Here is a 23,827-nt window from a genome sequence, read left to right on the forward strand (position 1 = left end):
TAATTATGCATGTAGTAAACTCCAATTTTATTGATATGTATAGATTAGGATTAACGATTCAATGCTTTTAATTGAACTTCAACTAAGTTTGTCATGATATCTTTGTATAGTAAAGATATCGTCACGGCAATGAGCGATCGACTCAAGGAGGAGGATCTTTTCCAAATTTCAAACATTAAATTTGTTAAGTTGCAAAAATGACCCCCAAATACCCTTTCACCTCTCGATTTGAGGTTTAATTTCATCTTAAGCTCTTCGTTACTCACCGAGTATAGAGTTTTGGGTGATCAAATGATGAGGGGGCTGCTGTATCATGCCTCCGCCGACCAGCATCCCGTGACCAGTGTGCCCGGCTGCCAACTGTTGATCAACAGGTTATTACAAAACTGAATACCTATTGAACTAGACGAATTATTCTTGCATCATCTTTGACTTCAGTTGCATAAGAATTTAGGATAGATTAAACTAAAATACTAAAGGTACAGAGATTTTTTTAGATCACATTAAATGCTGGTAGAGATTTTTTACCTTTTGAAGGGTTAGGTTAGGTTAGGTTATTTTAGTAGTATCTACTCTTGAAGGACTGAACGAACCAGCCGCCTAACATTTAGACTATTAAGGACATTTTGCGTCAAGCTTACCCTTCCTTTTCTTTTCTTTTTCCCAAACGCCCTTTAGCGTTGGGTGATAGAATTCTGTAGACAGCTTGGTCACAGTGGGTACAGTCTATGGGCTATGGCAATTGTGCTTAATCACGTATCTCATAAAACCATAGGCCCTAAGTTCCTCTGTCCATCAAAGCAATAAAAAATCGTACTAAACCATGATTTTTTATGTCAATATCATAAAAATTCCAAGGGTAAAATAATTGTCATTCTGATGCTCGTAAGATTCAGTAACTTCTATTAGTCATTTAGTATTCAGCGTCCCTAAGCATTTTCTAATAATAAGATAATAACATTATAATTTGTGTAATTACTGGTGGTAGGAACTCTTGTGAGTCCACGCGGGTGGGTAGCACCACCCTGCCCATCTCTGCCGTGAAGTAGTAATGCGTTTCGGTTTGAAGGGTGGGGCAGCCGTTGTAACTATACTGAGACCTTAGAACTTATATCAGGTCAGTGGCGCATTTACGTTGTAAATGTCTATGGGCTCCAGTAACCAATTAATACCAGGTGGACTGTGAGCTCGTCCACCCTTCTAAGCAATAACAAAAAACATGTAATACATATTTAGCGTATATTTAGCATTTTATAATAATAAGACACAAAAATAACCAAAGTGTACATTACCAAAGAATCTAAACTGTATCTCAGCATAATCTCAACCATGCAAAAGCTATGTAAGTCCCAATAGAATCGTGAACAGAGATAACACGAAGTCTTGCGAATATAGTGATGCTCAGGTTTTACCTGGTGATGAGCAGCCAGATGTTCAGGAGCCGGTGTGGGAGCTGGAGGGGAGAAGTCGCGGCTGGTGGGCGCGTGGCTGACTGCGATGGCGCTGGGCATGGCCGTCGGAGCCGGTGACGGCTGAACTGTTGGCAGCTGTTGATCATAAGACATTACCTGATTTCTGAGCTGTTAATATATTTGTACCTTCGGTTCTCATTGATATAATTCCTAGAATGAATAGAAGGATTTGGATATGTTTAAATAGTAAATCGATTATTGCAGAAGTCAAAGCAGTAGGAGAATTTAAAGAGTACATTTCTTTTGTCGTACGTGTAACCGAGATCATGGCGAATCCTCTTTGTATACGAGGTTACTGGAACCTTTAAACATCACACTGAGAATATCACCACTAATCTTGAGATATGACATGAAGGCAAGTCGTACTATTTGGCTATTGTTGTTTGAAATTGATTTCCACGGTGAAGGAATAACATCGTGTAATAAAAATGAAACCCGCAAAATTATGATTTGCGTAATTACTGGTGGTGGGACCTCTTGTGAGTCCGCACGGGTGGGTACCACCACCCCGCTTATTTCTGCCGTGAAGCAGTAATGCGTTTCGGTTTGAAGGGTGGGGCAGCCGTTGTAACTATACTTGAGACCCTAGAACCTATATCTCAAGGTGGGTAGCGCATTTACATTGGGATTACTATGGACTCCAGTAAACACTTAACACCAGGTGGGCTGTGAGCTCGTCCATCCGTCTAAGCAATAAATAAAAAAGATGACCCGTAGTACTGTATGACGATTTTGATTATTACCCTAGGCTTGTTGCCAGTGTCTCTCAGAGGCAGGGTTTCCTCGCTGCCGCTCCTGGAAGAGTTTGGTGGAGTGAGATGCCTCTGGTCATTCTGTGAGGACAAGATCTGCATCTCCAGCATTTGCTCTTGTCGTATATCGTCATTGTAGTCCTGAAATTGAAAGAGAATTTAGTAATTTTGAATTGCTGTGGATTCAGTATGGTTATGGTTTCTATATGGTTATGGGCTTAACGAAATTAAAATTATTGCGAGTAAATTTTTCATGCATGTAGCGTTACATTCCTGTAGACTTGGGATCATGTCGCTTATGCCGCTACTTCGCTTATGGACTTTAAGTGTTCCTTTCCAAAATCCTCTTTATTATCTTTACCTCTATATACAAAAATGAATTGCTGTTCGTTAGTCTCGCTAAAACTCGAGAACGACTGGAGCGATTTGGTTAATTTTAGTCTTGAATTATTTGTGGAAGTCCAGAGAAGGTTTAAAAGGTAGATAAATATGAAAATGCTCGGAATTAAATAAAAATAACAATTTTGTTTTTCCTCTGATGTGTCACCTTCGGTCTTTTATTTATCGATTGAGGCACTACGAAGTCTGGCGTTTCAGCTAGTAATTATTAAAAATTAATTAACACCTTTTACGCCTTGCTTATTCGACAGTCTTCGCCATCTTGATTTTTTTTGTCATTCTCTTTTCCCTTTCTTTGGCTTTTCATTAGAAGAATGCCTGTAAGACTTACACACCACTATACGAAAACACCAAACCTCGTATGACGTTTTTTAAGACTGCAAAAACCCGAGTACGAAATAATTTATTCAATTACATTCGTTTTAGCGATAGCACCTAATAGCTTCTCTTTAAACGTGGGTGTAATAGCCCATTTACCAGTCCCGAAGAACGCAAGTGGCCTAATGTGTCAATTTGATTCCGACAAGAATTTAATCTGGAGCCCGGGCAATACGTCCGCGGAATAGAACCCCCCGATACGTGATCGAACCTTTCTCGATCTGTTTCACGTAATTCGGGAAATAAAATGGATTATTCAACGGGATGGATGAAGATTTAATTTCCTAAAGACTTGGGCATACGTTTCTTATCTGTAGTAAATTTAAAATGACGAAATCGTATGTCGATATGCGATGCAAACCAATCGCGTTATTTAGATTTCAATGAGTGTACCAGCTCATGACTCTTGCTTACTACGGGATACTTGGGGTCGACATTTCGAGCGATGTCCAATTTCGGAGTCATTTGGAAGGCAAAGCCAAGTTGGCGTCCAAAATGCTGGGAGTCCTCAACAGAGCGAAGCGGAACTTCACGCCTGGACAAAGACTTTTGCTCTATAAAGCACAAGTCCGGCCTCGCGTGGAGTACTGCTCCATCTCTGGGCCGGGGCTCCCAAATACCAGCTTCTTCCATTTGACTCCATACAGAAGAGAGCCGTTCGGATTGTCGATAACCCCATTCTCACGGATCGCTTGGAGCCTCTGGGTCTGCGGAGGGACTTCGGGTCCCTCTGTATTTTGTACCGCATGTTCCATGGGGAGTGCTCTGAGGAATTGTTCGAGATGATACCAACGTCTCGTTTTTACCATCGCACCGCCCGCCACCGGAGTAGAGTTCATCCATACTACCTGGTTTCAGTTCGTTTCCAGAGGTCTTTTTTGCCACGTACCATCCGGCTATGGAATGAGCTCCCCTCCACGGTGTTTCCCGAACGCTATGACATGTCCTTCTTCAAACGAGGCTTGTGGAGAGTATTAAGCAGTAGGCAGCGACTTGGCTCTGCTCCTGGCATTGCTGAAGTCCATGGGCGACGGTAACCACTTACCATCAGGTGGGCCGTACGCTCGTCTGCCTACAAAGGCAATAAAAAAAAAAAAAAAGAGTTTTCGGATATTTTTTTTATTTTATTTTTATTGCTTTGATGGGTGGACGAGATCACAGCCCACCTGGTGTTAAGTGGTTACTGGAGCCCATAGACATCCACAATGTAAATGCGCCACCCATCTTGAGATATAAGTTCTAAGGTCTCAAGTATAGTTACAACGGCTGCCTCACACTTCAAGCCGAAACGCATTACTGCTTCATGGTAGAAATAGGCAGGGTGGTGGTACCCACAAGAGGTCCTACCACCAGTAAATTATGGCGTACGTACAGCCACTAAGCTTTAGACATAAGTCGATACCTCAATTAGACCACACCAATGAAAATATCGATGTATTAACAAGTCCTGCGTTCGTGTGTAGTGCTCACTTCGCACACGTCATTAATGAAGTCGTCGTGGCCTATAGGATAAGACGTCCGGTGCAGTCGGATCTAGCGATGTACCGATGTTCCAATCCCGCAGGCGGGTACCAATTTTTCTAATGAAATACGTACTTAACAATTGTTCACGATTGACTTCCGCGGTGAAGGAATAACATCGTGTAATAAAAATCAAACCCGCAAAATTATAATTTGCGTAATTACTGGTGGTAGGACCTCTTGTGAGTCCGCACGGGTAGGTACCACCGCCCCGCCTATTTCTGCCGTGAAGCAGTAATGCGTTTCGGTTTGAAGGGTGGGGCAGCCGTTGTGACTATACTGAGACCTTAGAACTATATCTCAAGGTGTGTGGCGCATTAACGTTGTAGATGTCTATGGGCTCCAGTAACCACTTAATATCAGGTGGGCTGTGTGTTCGTCCACCCATCTGAGCAATAATAAAAAAAAAATGTTGTGTGTCGTTTGTCCGCATAGGAACTCTTGTTCCATAATTACTACTATTTTCATCGCGTCCATATTGATGAAAAAGATACAAATGTAATGAAAACAAAAATACAAATCGATAAACAAATTAGTTAATTTGAAGATAAATATCGATGTTTTTAAAATAACAAAATTCTCAATTGAAATTTAGAATTTATTGCCAGCGATACATATATTAATTATCTTTTACATGGCCAGCATTGTAAAACAACTTTATAATAGATTGGGGAAAAAGTTTCTTCGCATTTCTTAAGAAAATTCACAACATTTTTTAATATAGTTTATTTACATTTAACTAAAGTATGTAGGTACCATTTTTTCGATAACTTTCTGCCATCTTGTAGGTAGGGACATGATCCCATTGCTATAGAAATTTTGGGGCTTCTGATCACACTAACGCGACAATTAAACCAGCCAGACACAAATAGTATAGCCAAAGAGATTTTATTACAAGCTCATACATACTCTTCTTCTTTTTTCTCCACCGTATCCCACTAGGTGGGGTCGGCACAGCTAATTTTTCTCTTCCATTCTCTTCTATCAGCCGTCATCTCAACACTCACTCCTCTCTCTCTCATATCGTCATTCACACACTCCATCCATGTCTTCTTCGGTCGACCTCTTCCCCCTTTACCTTGCACTACCATTTCCATACATCTCCTAGTCACATGCATCTTCTCACTACGCATCACATGTCCATACCACGCTAATCGTCCGCTCCTTAATTTATTGTTTACCGGGGCCACTTTCACACTTCCTCTGATATACTCATTCTTTATCTTATCCATTCTTGTCACTCCACACATCCATCTCAACATTCGCATCTCTGCCGCGTGCACTCCTCTTTCATGCTTAACTTTCATAATATATAAATAACATACTATAATGCGAAAAGACTTTTTCCCCAACCTATTAGGTAAATAATTAATTATCTGCAAGCGATCTCTAAATATGTAGCACGAAAAATAAGCAATTCTTGTAGTTAATCTAATTAAACAATTTTGATCTTTCCATTTATCTATATATTAATACGTGAAGCAAAAACTTTGTATCCCTTTTTACGAAAATTGCGCGGACGGAGGAGTATGAAATTTCCCACGCTTATAGAGAATATAGACAAGAAGTGCACAATGCTAATATTTTTTTTACATAATGCATAAAAGATACATTAAATCAATAAAGAAAACATTACACACACTACCATGTATTTGACACACCCACGCATGCATACTATTTGTTTATGTTTATTGTCAAACTTTTCTTTGCAGTCTGTCAGCTATAGTTTTTTTTTAAGAGATTTTATGACCTGGTAACTAAGACCTTTAAGTCATGTCTTATTCTACTTTATATTCTTAATTTTATGAAAAATGATAATATGGAGTGAAATGAAATGAAGATGATTAATTTGAGACATTAATCAACTGGGATGAAATTTAATGAAATGAGATGATATGGGATGAAATATAATCGCAGTAAAATGGTGGTCATTTACTGAGATTTTTTTTTTTTCAGTGGACTTTTTTTTTGGAGGAACCCGAGAAGTTACGTCCAGCGGCTTTGTTTCCTTTTCCCACATTTGTGCACTTTCACAGATATTAAACAGTTAATAAACCACCATTATTACACATTTAAACCTGAAGAAACACTAAATAGACAAAATAAAACAAATCACACAACTTCACTCCTCGCGTTCCCGCCAAAAAGTCCTGTCAGCTATAGTCTGTCAAATTGAGAATAGATTAAATATTGTTTTCTCTTTACTAATATTTGTCTAAAGTATAGTTTTAACGAAATCTGTGATTAAATAAGTAATTAATAGTCTTTGACAACAGAATCATAATAGTGTAAAAACTTATAATTTCCATTAGTTATAGTCGAATTTCGACTACCAGGGGTCCACTAGTTAGTTTTAACAGATGAAAAAAACAAATGCATAAATCAGACTAGGTAATATTCACTTGAAGTCAAGATAAAGTTTTGAATTATGGAAGCGACTTGTCGCAAACATCTACGTGTTTCTGTCGTTTCTTCAAGATTAAAAGTACTTTTAGTGTTTGTTGAATCACTTGTTTATTCCGTTTATACAAAGAAGTATTTAGAGTCGTAAATAAGGATAAATTGTAGCATGATGTTGAGGCGATGACGTGAGTGGCATAACAGAATTAGTTCTCTCTAATTTTCAGATCATAAATGCTCATTGAAGAAGTTTAACCCGCTGAGTTTCTCGCCGGTTCTTCTCAGTGGGTCGCGATTTCGATTAGGTAGTAGATTCAACGAAGCACTGCTCTTGCTAGGGCTAGTGTTAGCTGAGGATCGGACGTCGGGTGTAAGAGTGCAGGGGAGTCGTTTAGTGGGTGGGTCCTAAAATCCTTGGGCCCGCGATCTGCTCTCAACACCTGCAGATCGTTGAGTCTCACATACCCCGCGCGCCCCGTATGCGCGGGGACCTCGTAGGAGGTTCGGCCCCCGGCCCGAAAAAAAAAAAAAAAAAAGGGCTAGTGTTAGCAATTCTCTCAAGTTGAGCCCGTGAGCTCACCTACCGGTGAAGTTATAGTTATAGTTATAGAAATATAATTTTTAATAATTACTATTTATTTATTTATTGCGTAGATGGATGGACGAGTTCACGGCCCACCTAGCGTAAAGTGGTTGCTGGAGCTTATAGACATCTACAACGTAAATGCCGCCGCCCAACTTGAGATATGAGTTCTAAGGTCTCAGTATAGTTGCAATGGCTGCCCCACCTTTCAAACCGAAACGCATTACCTCTTCACGGCAGAAATAGGCAGGGTGGTGGTACCAGTAAAAGACCAGTGTTAGAATCAATCACGATTTAAAAAAATTCTAAGTTTGATAGATATGCGATCTTCTGTCTCCAAGCTCAAGAATCAAACGATAATTGTCGTTATAACTTATGCGAAGTCATAGGTGTTACAACCTCAATGTTTTTCCTTTCCTTGTCCCTCGTGATCTGTGTCTTAATTGTTTATTGTTATTACGCAAATCATAATTTGTAAAGGTTTAATTCCGTTTCCATTTCATACTAATAACTTTAATTAAATTAATATCGCGTAAATTCAAAAGTACGAATCACTTTCCCAAAATCTATTCCGATCATTTATATTCCGTTGAAATAATCTCTGGCGATGTCAAATAAAATTATTCCAGATCATAAATTGTACCGTTAGTAATGCTCTTTGTCATATTTTATGGGTACTCGTAGCCCATCGTAGGGTTGAGTCAGCTTCATTTAAAAGGCCCCGGATCATTTACGTAAGGACAGCAATTAGTGGCGGGATAAAATTTGGAAACGAAAATAAGGATGCTGCCATCGAAGACGAACTAATATGAAAATTCTCTGAATTCCAAGAAGAAGCAATAAAAATTTTGGGTTATACGAACAAAAGTGTTTTAATAGAATTTTCAACGTATTTTTTGTTGTTTTTTTGGAACGAAGTTCCTTATGGGACCATGCGGAGGAGTACCCTAACCGGGAAAAAACGTCCGTAACGTAAGATTTTTATTAGTAATGCACACAGTGTACGACTTAACTTTGTAATAATGTACAAATTAGTAATGTACACAGTGTACGACTTAACTTTGTAATAACGTATAAAAAATAACATATGTTTTTATCATTCATTGACCACGATCTCAGAGCGTTCGTTTGTGCAATACACTAACTCTTATGCGAACAAACCGTGAATGAAGTGTACCACAATAAGCTCGCACGTTACCGAATGACCGTGGGTTGTTGCGAAACCTCCAGTTTTATTTTCTTTATACCTCGAATAGAACTTAAAATTAATATTTTTATAATAAGGAACTTCGTTCCTATCCGGTGTCCCACGACACCACACATTTTTTTTCAATGTATAAAAAAAACAACTTTCTTACTAATAGTTTTTGACAGCCCTGTTAGTGCGTAGGCAATTAATTAATTTCGAGGACATTATTATTCTAGGTAATGGATATTTCTTGTGCTCAGTTTTCAGAATTGCACTAGGTTTATGCCGCTTTCGGCAGTGGATGTTAAGACCCTTGTGTTGATGAGTGGTTACCGTTCCCCTTTTGACCTCCGCTTTAAGAGGACGCTACACGCGATAGCTCTAAACAAAAAACAGATTTTTCAACCGTTTTATTTGTTTATTGCTAAGATAAGTGAACTAGCACACAGCCCACCTGGTGTTAAGTCCTTATTGCAGTCCACAGATATCAACAATGTAAATTCCAGTATCCACCTTGAGACATGAGTTCCAAGTCTCCGTTTTTACAGTTACAACGGCTGCCCCACCCTTTAAACCGAAACGCATTACTGCTTCACGGCAGAAATAGGCAGGGCGGTAGTATTTACACGTGCGGACTCACAAGAGGTTCTACGGTCCTACTACCAGTAATTGCGCAAATTATTATTTTGCGGGTTTGATTTTTATTACATGATGTTATACCTTCATCGTGGAAGTCAATCGTGAACAGTTGTTAATTACGTTTTTCATTAGAAAAATTGGTACCCGCCTGCGGGATTCGAACACCGGTGCGTCGCTCGATACGAATGCACCGGACGTCTTATCCTTTAGGCCACGACGACTTCCAAACATATTGTGTCCACTATACCAATCTCACGTTTACTAGCCTTATAATCAGCTGGGTTACCATTTGATCTCATGTTTTTTTAATGTTTTAATTTAAAATTTTCATGTCGTCTTCGCATACGATTATTTTCGAATTTAATCTCGACTAGTTCGTTGTGAAACTATTCATATCTCTATACATACTACAGGTCCCGCAGTAGTCGAAATTCGACTATAATTAATTGGGATTGTAAGTTTGTACACTATTATGATTATATTTTATACTTCTATAATCACAAATTTCGCCAAGGCTACACTATAAAAAAAATGTTAATAAAGACAAACAATATTTAATCTATTCTTAATTTGACAACAGACGTCAAGAACAAAAGTTTGACAATAAAGAGTATGCATGCGTGTGTGCGTCAAATACATGTTATTTAGTATGTGTAATGTTTTCTTTATTGATTTATTGTATCTTTTATGCATTATTTAAAAAAAAAATTGCATTGTGCACTTCTTCTCTATATTCTCTATAAGTGTGGAAAATTTCATAATCCTCCGTCAGCGCAATTTTCGTAAAAAGGGATACAAAGTTTTTGCTTCACGTATTAATATATAGATAAATGGAAAGATCAAAATCGTTTAATTAGATTATCTACGAGAATTGCTTATTTTTCGTGCTACATATTTAGAGATCGCTTGCAGATAATTAATTATTTACCTAATAGGTTGGGGAAAAAGTCTTTTCGCGTTATAGTATGAATGAGCTTGTAATAAAATCTCTTTAGCTATATTATTTGTATCTGGCTGGTTCAATTGTCGCGTTATTGTGATCAGAAGCCCCAAAATTTCTATAGCAATGGGATCATGTCCCTACAAAGTTTTTGCTTCACGTATTAATATATAGATAACATATATAAAAATGAATTGCTGTTCGTTAGTCTCGCTAAAACTCGAGAACGGCTGAACCGATTTGGCTAATTTTGGTCTTGAATTATTTGTGGAAGTCCAGAGAAGGTTTAAAAGGTTAAGATAGATATGAAAACGCTCGGAATTAAATAAAATAGCAATTTTGTTTTTCCTTTGATGTATCGGACTGTCGCGTCGGACCGATTCCTTTTGTTTAGTTTATGTTTATTTTAAACAAAAATTTTGGTCTTTTATTTATCGATTGAGGCACTACGAAGTCTGCCAGGTCAGCTAGTTTTTAATATAATTTAAGTCTCTTTTAGTTGTAGCGCGTAAATTCTAAGACAATATACTCGTAAATAATGTTTTATGATCGAGTTACGCTGAGTTTGTAGCAAACGTTAAACTCACATAGACTCGATCGTAATTTTACTTCGAATAGTACTGAATATATTAATTTTGTGTATTCAGAACCGCGTGTAACAAACAGTGTTTCGGGAAAATATATGTGACCTGACTTTAAGTGGAAATGGCGGTACGGGGAAATTTGAAGAATAGGTTTCTGAAGATCTTAGGCTTCGTCAAACGTAACGCGTACTTAGCGCGCGTCAGAGCGTTAAACTGACGGCGCGTTATGACGCCGAGATGTACTGTACTACTATGGTAAAATACTGTCAAACAGAGCTAGCGCTAACAGTACGCAACGCTCTGTCAGGGCATTAGGACCTTTTGACGTCAGGCGTTGTAATTTTTTACAAATTTTATTTTAGCGTCCGAGTGACGATGTGTATTAAAAATACTGGATTATGTCCGAAAAATTTATAGAATTAGTTAGAAAATACTCATGTACAATGCCACATCTGAATCACTCGACATCTTAATACTTTTAAATTTTCACACTGCTATCGAAAGGCACTATGATTTGGCGAATGCGTTGCGTCTAGGAGCGTTGGGCTCATCTAGTCAATTTTTGTGACATGAAAAGAACGCGGCGTTAAAACGCAGCGCTAAGTACGCGTTCTGTTTGACGAAGCCTTTACTACACCTGTGTTCGCCTTCAAGCATCCTGGAGTAGAGCTAGAAACATAAATTCAGCTGAAAATACGTATTTTGATATCGAAATGCCTTCAGAATTAAATATAATAATTCATTCTTTTGTTTTTCAAAAATACCTTTCAGGGTTATGCACTTGTATATTTAATTAACGAAATTTTAATATATTGAATTAATTGAAATTAAAATAGGCATTATTCATAGGTATAGGTTTCAGAAGATTCCCCCAAGTCTGATAGTTAATTGGCGAAATAAAACTAATCTAATAAATTTCTCTAAAATTTATAAAGCAATCCTTTTTATGTTTGATTTTATTTACTCGCCCCCTTCGCTGGGCATTTAAAATTAACAATATTATTTATTGTCATTAATACAACGGAGTCCAACACTCATATAAATATTAGTGTATTTTCTACATGGACACCAAGTTTCAAGTCAATCGGATGCATGGTTCAGTAGTTAGTTATAACGGAACATCCGTAAAAACCACTGTTGATTTATATATTAGTATAGATTAAATACAGAAAACCGTACAGGTTAAAGGTAACAGGATGTGATTTAAACGCAGTGACCAAATCGAACTAATCTAACGCATGCTCTGGTGGTAGGTGGTAGGTTTTACTGGTGGTAGGACCTCTTATGAGTCCGCACGGGTAGGTACCACCAACTTGTCTATTTCCGCCGTGAAGCAGTAATGCGTTTCAGTTTGATGGGTGGGGCAGCCGTTGTAACTATACTTGAGACCTTAGAACTTATATCTCAAGGTGGGTGGTGCATTTACGTTGTAGATGTCTATAGGCTCATTTATTCCAAGCATAAATAATACTTTTACACATGGCATGTAGTACGTCGTATAATGGAATACAAATTGGAAAATTTATGATAGCAGAAGACACTGATTACGTATCGTCGTAACTCTTCGAATTTACGAGTGAGCCAGGTGGAGGATTTTACGATAGTTTCATTATACATGGCCCGCTCGTGCGAGATTGATTTTCAAGTTTTTGATGACCTCGCTCCGTCGTGCCAATAAGAGATTACTTTGTGAGCGTAACGATATATATTTCGTATCGATCTTTCTTTCGGTTTCGAGAATATGTATCGTAACTTAAAATACTTTTACGTTTTTAATATCTCTTATTCGACTTTTTTTCAAACCATATCTCTCCATGTCTTCAAGGAAGATGTGGAAAGGCATTGTATATCAGATGATCGACGCTTCAAGCTAGACACGACCTTCAGCAATGAAGAGAACGACTAAAAAGGGAGAGAGAGAGAGAGGGAGAGAGGGAGAGAGAGAGAGGGAGAGAGGGAGAGAGAGAGAGGGAGAGAGAGAGGGAGGGAGAGAGAGAGAGAGAGAGGGAGAGAGAGAGAGAGAGAGAGAGAGAGAGAGAGACATAGAGATAGAGATCGTCGTTCTTTTTTCTTCTTCTCCATCGCTTCCTCATTGCTGAGGATCGTCGTTCAAGGAGTCGATAATATTATAATAACAACAAACGCGACATTAAACTTACACAATAAAAAATACAAACTCATAAAATGTGTTCGTTAAATACTCACGGGTACCAAAAACCTTCGTAGCTCGGCCAAAGCATACGCGATCCTGGCGTGGGCTTCGGCTGGTGTCGCGAACGCACTGATCTCGACGTGGAGTTCGTCTGATAAATGCGCGAACTTCGGATCTCCGGAGACACGAAGCTCCTCCTCCTATAGAAGCGAATACCGGATTTAGGAATGATGGCACACAGGAGTTATGACGTCATTAATGATTTTACCGCGTTCTTTGTCTCTGGACATGTCCTATCTTTAAGCACAAAAGCTCCAGAATTCGGTTTATGGTCCTTTCATGCGCAGAATTGACGATCTGTAAAGCCTTAGAAGAAAATGACGACGCTCTCCCTTTCACACCGGTTTTGACCCAATAGTCTCCTGGGGATAGACCGATCTCCAGACCCAGCGATTCAACCCTCCCATCAAGAAGAATGCTACGCGGAAGAAAAAACCAAGAGGTGAATACCTTTTGTCTGTCTTTCATTGATCCTCTACCCAACACCGCCATCTTGCACATTGTGTCTTCCTGAAGTCTCTTCAACGAGTTTCCTTTGGGCCCCAGAAGTTTCCCCACGAAATTAAACTGGAACAAAGACGGTTTTGTTAATCGAAAATACCATTTAAAATTATCAGATACTGTAATCTATACTAATATGTATATAAATCTACAGTGTTTTTTACGGATGTTCCGTTATAACTACTGAACCATGCATCCGATTGACTTGAAACTTGGTATCCATGTAGAATACATGTACTTAATGGATAGGCTAATATTTATATGAGAGTTGGACTCCCTACACCAGTTGCGGGGGCGTTAATGATGAGTATCTTTGTGGGAGTGAGAAATTATAATGTTAATTTTAAATGCTCAGCAAAGCGGACGGGTACAGCTAGTAATATACAAAATTAAAACGATTAATTAATTTTGTACTTTTTTATTCGCGACTGCTTGACTATTATTATTATTTTAATTATTTTTTATTGCTTAGATGGGTGGACTAACTCACAGCTCACCTGGTGTTAAATAGTTGCTGGAGTCCATAGACATCTACAAACGTAAATGCGCCACCCACCTTGAGATATAAGTTCTAAGGTCTCAATTATAGTTACAACGGCTGCCCCACCCTTCAAACCGAAACGCATTACTGAATCACGGCGGAAATAGGCGGGGCGGCGGTACCTACCCGTGCGGACTCACAAGAGGTCCTACCACCAGTAAAGTATAATGTTTATAATGTATTTCTAAGAATCGCGAATAACTGAAAAGATAGTAGAAAAAAAGCGCATATACATATAATAATGGTGTAATCTCAATGACTTTGTTGGAATGTGGTATAGACAAATAAACAGTGGCTATTACTTATGTGCAATGTGTAAGATTCTTCCACCTGGGCTCTGAAAGTATTTGTTATTCTCTGGTCTGTATTTCAAGAGGGAATCCAGGCTCGACTTGACCTCGTGAACTTTTTACATACGTACTATGTCTTGTTTGAAGTAACAAGCATCTGCCGTTACAATACTATTGAGACTTCCATCTCGAATTCAGGAAATCGTTCAAAAACCTGTTTAATGCAAATTAGCTTCTGGTGTAGCTAGAAGATAATATGGTGATGTTACCAATAGTTGAATCAATTATTTGATAGAATTGTCCGGCGAGTAATGACCGTTCTGGCGCAAGCGTGCTTTGAATGTCGGAACAGAAAACTAATGGAGAGGTTGTTGGTTTATTCGAAATGACTATAGTCACATATTCTATCAGCAATGTGAATCCCTTAAATTCACTAAGTATGATAGAAATTTATATAATAAAGCCCTAATTAATTAGTTTACATCTGTTTGAAGGCGAACAGAAATTAAGGCATATCGGAAATATCAGATTTGGCAACAGCATGCCTTTTAAATATTATACACAAATTTTCAGATGAGATTAGTTAAATTTTATCAAATTATTAGTTGGCATCGCGGGAATCTACTAAATGAGTCTAGCACAGGACCAGCCATTTATTTTGTTTTTTGCTTAGATGGGTGGACGAACTCACAGCCCACCTGGTGTTAAATGGTTACTGGAGCATTTATATATGAACTAGCGACGCGCTCTCGTTTCGCTTCGGAAACTGTAATTTATTATTGATTTCTCCACTATTTAATAGATGTTATTGTACATATAAACCTTCCTCTTCAATCACTCTATCTATTAAAAAAAACCGCATCAAAATCCGTTGCGTAGTTTTAAAGATTTAAGTATACATAGGGATATAGGGACAGAGAAAGCGACTTTGTTTCATACTATGTAGTGATAAAGTTTTGGTTTTTAATACATTAACTAATTTAACATTGTTGTGGATTTATAGCCCCGTGGGTAAGATAAAAGAAATCAGCAATATGCAAAGCCATGCAATGACATTATCATCTCACTAAGTCTGATATAATAATAGTCTGTCTGAAGTTTAGAAGGTACGGGTCGTTCCAAGTTTTCGCAGCTGCCACTACTAATGGATCACTATTATAATAGTATTCGTTCATGTGTAAGATTTATTGTAAAATAAGTATAATATAAAAAAAATCATGTTAAAATTAGACAATTTTCGGATCGCCATATGGCAACACTGTTGGTGGGAGCAATTGGGGGGACGAGAGATAATAAAAAAGGCGGTAGTCGGAAAAAATGGAAGAAAAAGCGATATAGCTTGTAGTTAGCACATCCCTAAAGATTGTTTTTTTTTCCTTTTTTTTTCCATCTTATGTGGGTGGACGAGCTCACAGCCAACCTGGTGTTAAGTGGTTACAGGAGCCCATAGACATCTAAAACATAAATGCGCCACCCACCTTGAGATATAAGCTCTAAGGTGTCAAGTATAGTCAACGGCTGCCCCACCTTTCAAACCGAAACGCATTACTGCTTCACGGCAGAAATAGGCAGGGTGCTGGTACCCATCCGCGCGGGCTCGCAAGAGGCCCTACCACCAGTAATTACGCAGATTATAATTTTGCGGGTTTGATTTTTATTACACGATGTTATTCCTTCACCGCGGAAATCAATCGTGAACATTTGTTGAGTACGTATTTCATTACAAAAATTGGTACCCGCCAGCGAGTTTCGAACACCGGTGCATCGCTCAGCACGAATGCACCGGACTTCTTATCCGTTAGGCCACGATGACTTCAAACTTCAATTGTACAAATGGAGTTACAAATAACGCAATACAGAATCAACTGAAAATTCTATGAAGTCTTGATCTATGACGTTTTGGTTATCAGCGGCTTAGCTCTGACTCTGGCATTGCTGATGTCCACAGGCGACGGTAACCACTCACCATCATGTGGACCGTATCTGCCTACAAGGGCATTAAAAAAATTCTAGTTGTCTTCGTGTGGTTCGATGATACATACCGTTGTATAGTGGCGTATCACTATGCTATCGATCGGATAAGTTAAACCATTTTTAATTATTTAAATTTGTATTAAATTAAAAAAGAAATAAATATACTTAATTCACTTTTAAAAACGACTTCGATATCAGATGCAAAGTTGCGTCCGTGTGTTTTTTAAATAAATTTAAAAGTTTAAACAAGTCTTTCGACGGATGCCCGGATGCAGTCTGCTATAAAATAATCCGAAATCGAACGACTAGGATTGGAATAGAGCGGTATTCGCATTGAAATATTTAAGTTTTATTTTTTTATTTTTGCTCACAATACACCGTGTTATAAGTAAGTTTTTTTTATTACTTAAGTGGGTGGATGAGCTCACGGCCCACCTGGTATTAAATGGTTACTGGAGCCCATAGACATTTACAACATAAATGCCGCCACCCACCTTGAGATATGAGATCTAAGGTCTCAGTATAGTTGCAACGGCTGCCCCACCCTTCAAACCGAAACGAATTACTGCTTCACGGCAGAAATAGGCAGGGTAGTGGTACTACCCGTGCGGACTTACAAGTGATCCTACCACCAGTAATTACGCAAATTATAATTTTACGGGTTTGTTTTTTATTACACGATGTTATTCCTTCACCGTGGAAGTCAATCATGCACACGAGTTAAGTACGTATTTCATTAAAAAAATTGGTACCCGCCTGCGGGATTCGAACACCGGTGCATCGCTCGATACGAATGCACCGGACGTCTTATCCTTTAGGCCACGGCGGCTTCAAAGTGCGTTTATTTTCATTACTTCTTCTAATACCTTCACTGTAATGTCATTTCAACATAAACTATAATTCTAAATGCAGTAGATACTACCAAAGATAAAGATAAACAGGTAGAAATAGGAAATGGCTATTTGTCTTGGGTTATGTTTAAAGTACCTTAATGGGAAAGATAAGATTGTCGTTATTATCCAACGACATAACATTTCGTCTATAAATTGGCTTTATTACTATAAGTTTGGATTGAGTATGCGGCAAGATGAAAATGGAATCGACTTTAAACAATGCGTACTCATAAGATACAGTACAAATCGGAACGAGAACAAGGTGCGGTAAGATTTTATTTTTAATACAGTTTACTAGCTCTTTTTTTTGTTTATTGCCTTTGTAGGCAGACGAGCATACGGCCCACCTGAAGGTTAGTGGTCACCGTCGCTTATTGACGTCAGCAATGCCAGAGGCAAAGCCAAGCCGCTGCCTACCATTAAGTACTCTCCGCAAGCCTCGTTTGAGGCATGTCATAGCTTCATACGTATGTTAGTATGCAACGGAATCCTTGAACATGATTTTGACTCCCTTCAAAACGCCGGATGAACTCGAGATTTGGCATACTTTTATTAAGGACCGATCCTCACTAGGATAATCAGCATTAGCGATTTATTGTTTTCCTGAGACCCAGAGTGTCTGCGTCAAGACCAAGAAGGGAAACTACCAGGCGCGCCGATCACCTATTTCTCGGATAAGTTACCGACTGATTCAGATGAAATTTTTGAAATTGAAAAATAATAATTGAATAAATTGAAATTCAACTAAAAAATAAATAATAGCTTAAAAAAACAAAAAAATACGCTTTTATAGAAAGTCCAACTAAAAAATAGAAAATCAATTTTAATAAATTTGAATTAAAAATAGTGTAAGAAAAAATGATTTTATTGTAAAAAAGAGCGTGGGATGCATGATATTAATAGTTATAAAATTAAATATTGTATGAACAGATATGAGTAGAAGAGTTATTTTGATAATATCCTGAAAAGCACTTCGCATATTTTTATTTCGCATTCTTTTATTTTGGCATTCGTCTCTATAGTTTTTTCTGTTCGTTCTCACATCCATTTCCCTGTATGTCCGGGGGCGCCAGTTCCGGTAGTCTGGTATAATTGCCAGTCAAATCGGACCCGTGCTGGCCGACGTTAAGCAATTCTCCTGCCTGTATTCAATTAATGGTTGGTGACATGGAATTAATTAATTTAAACTATATTGGGCTTTTTGTTCGAAAATCACTTCAGTCAAAGGGTGCGTCAGGAGAGAGCTTGTATTTTTTAAATTGCCTTAATGGTAATTTGTTTACGGTTGTTGAATGTAAGTATGGACGTAGGCATTGCTAGTACAATCAAACCGTAATACAACGAGTAAGTTATTTAATAATTTTACGTCGGTAAGAGTAACGCCATCTATCGCCGAATAGCCGAAACGAATATCAAAGGATCTAGTAACGTTTAGAACGCTCGAGAAGTACAACGCCATCTATTTTAAGATAGCAGAAACACACACATTGAAAATACTCGACTTGTGAGGAATGTTCTCGACGATTCTAGGGATGTCGTATCGGCTATAAAAGCATTGCAGAGATGGCAGAGCGAACGGGTCACTTGAAGCGAAGCGGAAGAAGCGAATTGAGAATTTTAAAGTGTTTGTTGAGTGTTTTAAGTGTTCAAGTGTTGAATACAGCTTTAAGTTGTACTTTGGTGGAACATTTATTTATCCCGAGCCCCAGCACGTAACAATAATGGTTATTGGCTTTTTATTTTTGAATGAACACCATCAAAGATAGTTCATTTCAAAACCAAATGGTAGGTGGTAAAATGATATTTCGAAATGCATTGTGGAAAATCGCCGAGCTCTCAGTCTATAGAGGTGAGCTCTACATCGGTTATATTCTGTTGATATTCCGGAGATATTCCGTTGTCGTATCACTCTTGTCAGAGCGGTCGTGGTCATCATTCAGTATCATTGTTGTGGGCAGTTTTTATGCGCATCACAAGCAATCGCCAGGACTGTGGTGAGCCTGGTACACTCATATAAACAACTGCCAGCTGCCGACTTAACTTGGTCAGTCCATCGCATGGGCAACCTTCTATGCGGTCTGTTGCCTTGTACTTTGCCCAGAGTTAAGACCGCATCTGGCGATCTTAACTTATATCCTCGAAGTGTTTTGGGCGATACAGTTGAGTCTTTCACCGAGTTGCATGCTTACTGAATGTTGCTTCGGAGTATACTTAATAGAGCTAGTCGAGGATCTAATTAGCCAGTTAATAAATAGCAGTCGAGAATTTTTCAGCCCCAGTGGTCATCTGTTCTTCGAGCAATGTGCTCTATTCCCTGCCGCCTGAACCTTGCAATCCTTAGGGCTACCTCAGGCACTTTGGTTCTTCTTGAAATTTTAGATTTTAACGATATTGTCATGTCGGTACGAGCAACGCCATCTATCGGCATATAACAAAAACGGATATCGAAACAATTGGAATACCTCTCGAATATTCTGGAACATTCCTTGAGTGTTGAGCCGCTACGAGTAATGACATGATAATATGACATCAAATAGCAAAAACAGATTTCGATACTACTCTAACATCTCTTGAAAGTTCTAAAACATTTTATCCGTATTCCAGTTTTATTTATTAAGAGTATCGTAAAGATGTATCGTGAGAACGTTCTCGACATAAGCAAGACGAGTCTCGATCATTCGAGTATGTTCTAGAATCTATCGGGAATGTTCTGGAAAATTGTAGACATTGTCGACACGACCATAAAAGCGTGGAATAGGCGACATAAAATTGTTCTATATGAAGCGAAGGGACGAACTGAACCTTTAAAGAAACCGAAGAAGTGGATCGTGATTGAAAAATGCACTTTAATTGTAGTAATAATAAAGTTGAGTTTTAATGAGTACTAGTGGCCCTTTTAGTAGTCGAAATTCGACTATAATTAATTGAAATTATAACTTTGAACATTATTATTGTTCTATTGTCAAAGACTATTATACTTCTAATCACAGATTTCGCCAAGAGTACATTAAAGACAAATAATATTAAAGACAAACAATATAAATCTATTCTCAATTAGACCACAGAGTTTACACAATAACAAAAGTTTGACAATAAACACGTAATATTTATATATGTGTAGTGACAAATAGTGTGTAATGTTTTTTATTGATTTAATGTATTTTTTATATACCTATATAATTTAGTAAAAAGGGGTACAAAGTTTTTGCTTTTTTATTTATTGCTTAGATAGGTAGACGTACTCACGGCCCACCTGATGTTAAGTGTTTACCGGAGCTCATGGACATCTACAACGTAAATGCCGCCATCCACCTTGAGATATGAGTTCTAAAATCTCAGTATAGTTACAACGGCTGCCCCACCCTTCAAACCGAAACGCATTACTGCTTCACGGCAGAAATAGGCAGGGTGGTGGTACCTACCCGTGCGGACTCACAAGAGCTCCTACCACCAGTAAAAAATTGCTTTACGTATTAAGTGTATTAACTATACTTGAGACCTTAGAACTTATATCTCATGTGGGTGGCGCATTTACGTTGTAGATGTCTATGGGCTCCAGTAACCACTTAACACCAGGTGGGCTGTGAGCTCGTCCACACACCTAAGCAATAAAAAAAAATAAAAAAAGGTGGGTGGCGCATTTACGTCGTAGATGTCTATAGGCTTCAGTAACCACTTAACACCAGGTGGGCTGTGAGCTCGTCCACTCATCTAAGCAATAAAAACATAAAAAACTATCACGAGTATTTCGCTGGAGAGCTCAATTTACCTTAAACCTCAGCTCGTAAAAATATTTATGTTGAAATAAATGATTTTGATGTAAACGAATGTATTTCTTTTCTGAAAGCTCAACTAATGGTATCTCGTGATAAGCTCGGGTGCTCTATAATCGGATTAAGGCGATTAAGTCTCGCACCGGTCCACCCGATGATCTATTCAGTAAGCATTTCCGTAGTTGTTACGGGATTTGATTTAGTTACGTTTGCAGGTTACTTTCGATTTGTAGACGATTTATAGTATAGACATATTGTTACGCAAGGTCATATAGACGTCACAACGTGAAAGCTGCCAATTAAACTTGACACTTTGAAGTGCACATCTCAATTAGATTAAGAATTACACCTATTTTAATTCCTACGGCCTTCATTTTATTAAACGGCTCGCTGACCCGGCAGACTTCATAGTGCCTCAATCGATAAATAAAAGACCTAAACTTTTGTATAAAATAAACTTAAAACAAACAAAAGGAATCCGTCCGACGGGGGACAAGTGTGTCAAGTTCTTCCTTCTGTGGTTCCTTATATACTTAGTCTGGCCATAAATACTGTTAAAATTAAAATAAACAAAATATTACATTTGAATTTTGAATCTGTCATTTTTATAATAATATGATTGAATATTACATTTGAATTTGGTATCTGTCATTTTTATATGATTGCTCATTGGGTTTTCTCATTTTGGCGCCAATACATTGTACAATATATTGCAATATTAAAATGGAGTGGGGTGATAAAGAGAACCGAATCGCTGTGATTGCATTACACAAAGTAGGTATAGAGCCAAATTATGCAATTTTTAAAACTCTCCATACGCTTGGTTTTAGTTAAATGTCTGTGTTCCGGGCTATTAATAGGTGCAATGAGACCTCCTCTGTTTGTGACAGAAAAAGATCTGGCCGTCCATGTAGTGTTCGTACGAAAAAGGTGGTCAAAGCAGTAAGGGAAAGAATTCGAAGAAATCCTGTCCGAAAGCAAAAGATTTTATCTCGGGAGATGAAGATAGCACCTAGAACCATGTCGCGTATTTTAAAAGATGACTTAGGACTTGCAGCCTATAAGAGACATACTGGTCATTTCTTAACTGATAATTTAAAAGAGAATAGGGTGGTAAAATCGAAACAACTACTGAAGCGGTACGCAAAGGGAGGTCATAGAAAATTTTTGTTTACGCATGAGAATTTTTTTACAATTGAGCAACATTTTAACAAACAAAATGACCGTATTTATGCTCAAAGCTCTAAGGAAGCTTCCCAATTAGTCGACAGAGTGAAACGTGGGCACTATCCGACTTCAGTGATAGTTTGGTGGGGTATTAGCTATGAAGAAGTGACTGAGCCATACTTTTGTGAAAAAGGTATCAAAACATCGGCACAAGTGTATCAAGATACCATTCTTGAGAAGGTAGTGAAGCCTCTTAACAACACCATGTTCAATAATCAAGAATGGTCCTTCCAGCAAGACTCGGCGCCAGGTTATAAAGCTCGGTCTACGTAGTCTTGGTTGGAAACGAACGTTTCGGACTTCATCAGAGCTGAAGACTGGTCGTCGTCTAGTCCCGATCTTAATCCGCTGGATTATGATTTATGGCCAGTTTTAGAGAGTACGGCTTGCTCTAAACGCCATGATAATTTGGAGTCCCTAAAACAATCCGTACGGTTGGCAGTGAAAATTTTTCCCATCGAAAGAGTGCGTGCCTCTATTGATAACTGGCCTCAACGTTTAAAGGACTGTATTGCAGCCAACGGAGACCACTTCGAATAAGCTTTTTATACTTTAAATTGTTTTATATTTATGTATTAAACTAACACACTGTAAAAGTAATAAATGTTATTTGCAATAGATATTTTGTTTATTTTTAATTGTAACAGTATTTAGGGCCAGACTAAGTAATAATCAATGGAAGGTTTGCATTCACGGCTATTGTATCGCGTATTCTTTCATATAAAGATGTTCAAATAAATCCCCTCCCAGCGAAGTCTAAAATGTTTTTCAACGAAAAACGTAATCTACTTATTTTCATTCATACGAATATTGAATACTGGGTTTTATGAGAATTTATAAGAGTTGTATATATATGTAATACAAATATGAGTGGTTAATGCGAGTCGTTTTCCTTGAGCCGACTCTTTCAGCGCTGGATTCGAGGTTTATTCGCGTACGATGTGTCAGTCAGACGTACGAAGTTAAGAAGCAGAATAAAACATGTCATGTTAAGTCTGGGATTCGAGAAATTGTGTGAGAGTATTCAAACGAGGCTTGTGGAGAGTATTAAGCGGTAGGCAGCGGCTTGGCTCTGCCCTTGGCATTGCTGAAGTCCATGGGCGACGGTAACCACTCACCATCAGGTGGGCCGTATGCTCGTCTGCCTACAAAGGCAATAAAAAAAAAAAAAAGATGTTCTTTGTTAGTTTGCAGATTATAATAGTGTTACGCGCTGGGGTTCGGGATAAATAAACATTCTATCGAACTACAAGTTAACACTGTATTAGCACTTAAAACACTTCACAAACACCTTAAAATTCTCAATTCGCTTCTTCCGCTTCGCTTCGGGTGATCCGTTCGCTGTTTCGCTTCGAGTAGTTCCGATTACTAACCAACTGCGTGCCATCTCTGTAACGTTTTTATGGCCGATATTCACATCTCTAGAATTATCGAGAATATTCGACACAAGTCGAGTATTGTGTTTCCGCTATCTGAAAATAGATGGCGATGTACTTCTCGAGCGCTCTAGATGCTACTAGATCCTTCGATATTCGTTCGACTATTCTATTTTTAAGATT

General features: G+C 38.3%; 1 protein-coding gene across 9 annotated transcripts in view; it reads right to left on the reverse strand.

Moving 5' to 3' along the window:
• Positions 1–23,827, reverse strand: part of LOC101740004 (KH domain-containing, RNA-binding, signal transduction-associated protein 2) — a 284,259-nt gene that overhangs the window by 22,597 nt on the left and 237,835 nt on the right. For all 9 annotated transcript variants that reach the window (XR_009975857.1, XR_009975858.1, XR_009975856.1 and 6 more), the window contains 5 exons: positions 13,520–13,636; positions 13,063–13,209; positions 2,216–2,365; positions 1,413–1,547; positions 267–360 (listed from right to left, as the gene is read on the reverse strand). Coding sequence is in view for 4 of the 9 variants with exons in the window: in XM_062674445.1 (XP_062530429.1) it covers positions 267–360; positions 1,413–1,547; positions 2,216–2,365; positions 13,063–13,209; positions 13,520–13,636 (643 nt within the window). In the remaining 5 variants the exon portion in view is untranslated. The remainder of the gene's footprint in view (positions 1–266; positions 361–1,412; positions 1,548–2,215; positions 2,366–13,062; positions 13,210–13,519; positions 13,637–23,827) is intronic.

The sequence above is a fragment of the Bombyx mori genome, chromosome 20, assembly GCF_030269925.1.
Source record: "Bombyx mori chromosome 20, ASM3026992v2".
Classification (NCBI taxonomy): Eukaryota; Metazoa; Arthropoda; class Insecta; order Lepidoptera; family Bombycidae; genus Bombyx; species Bombyx mori.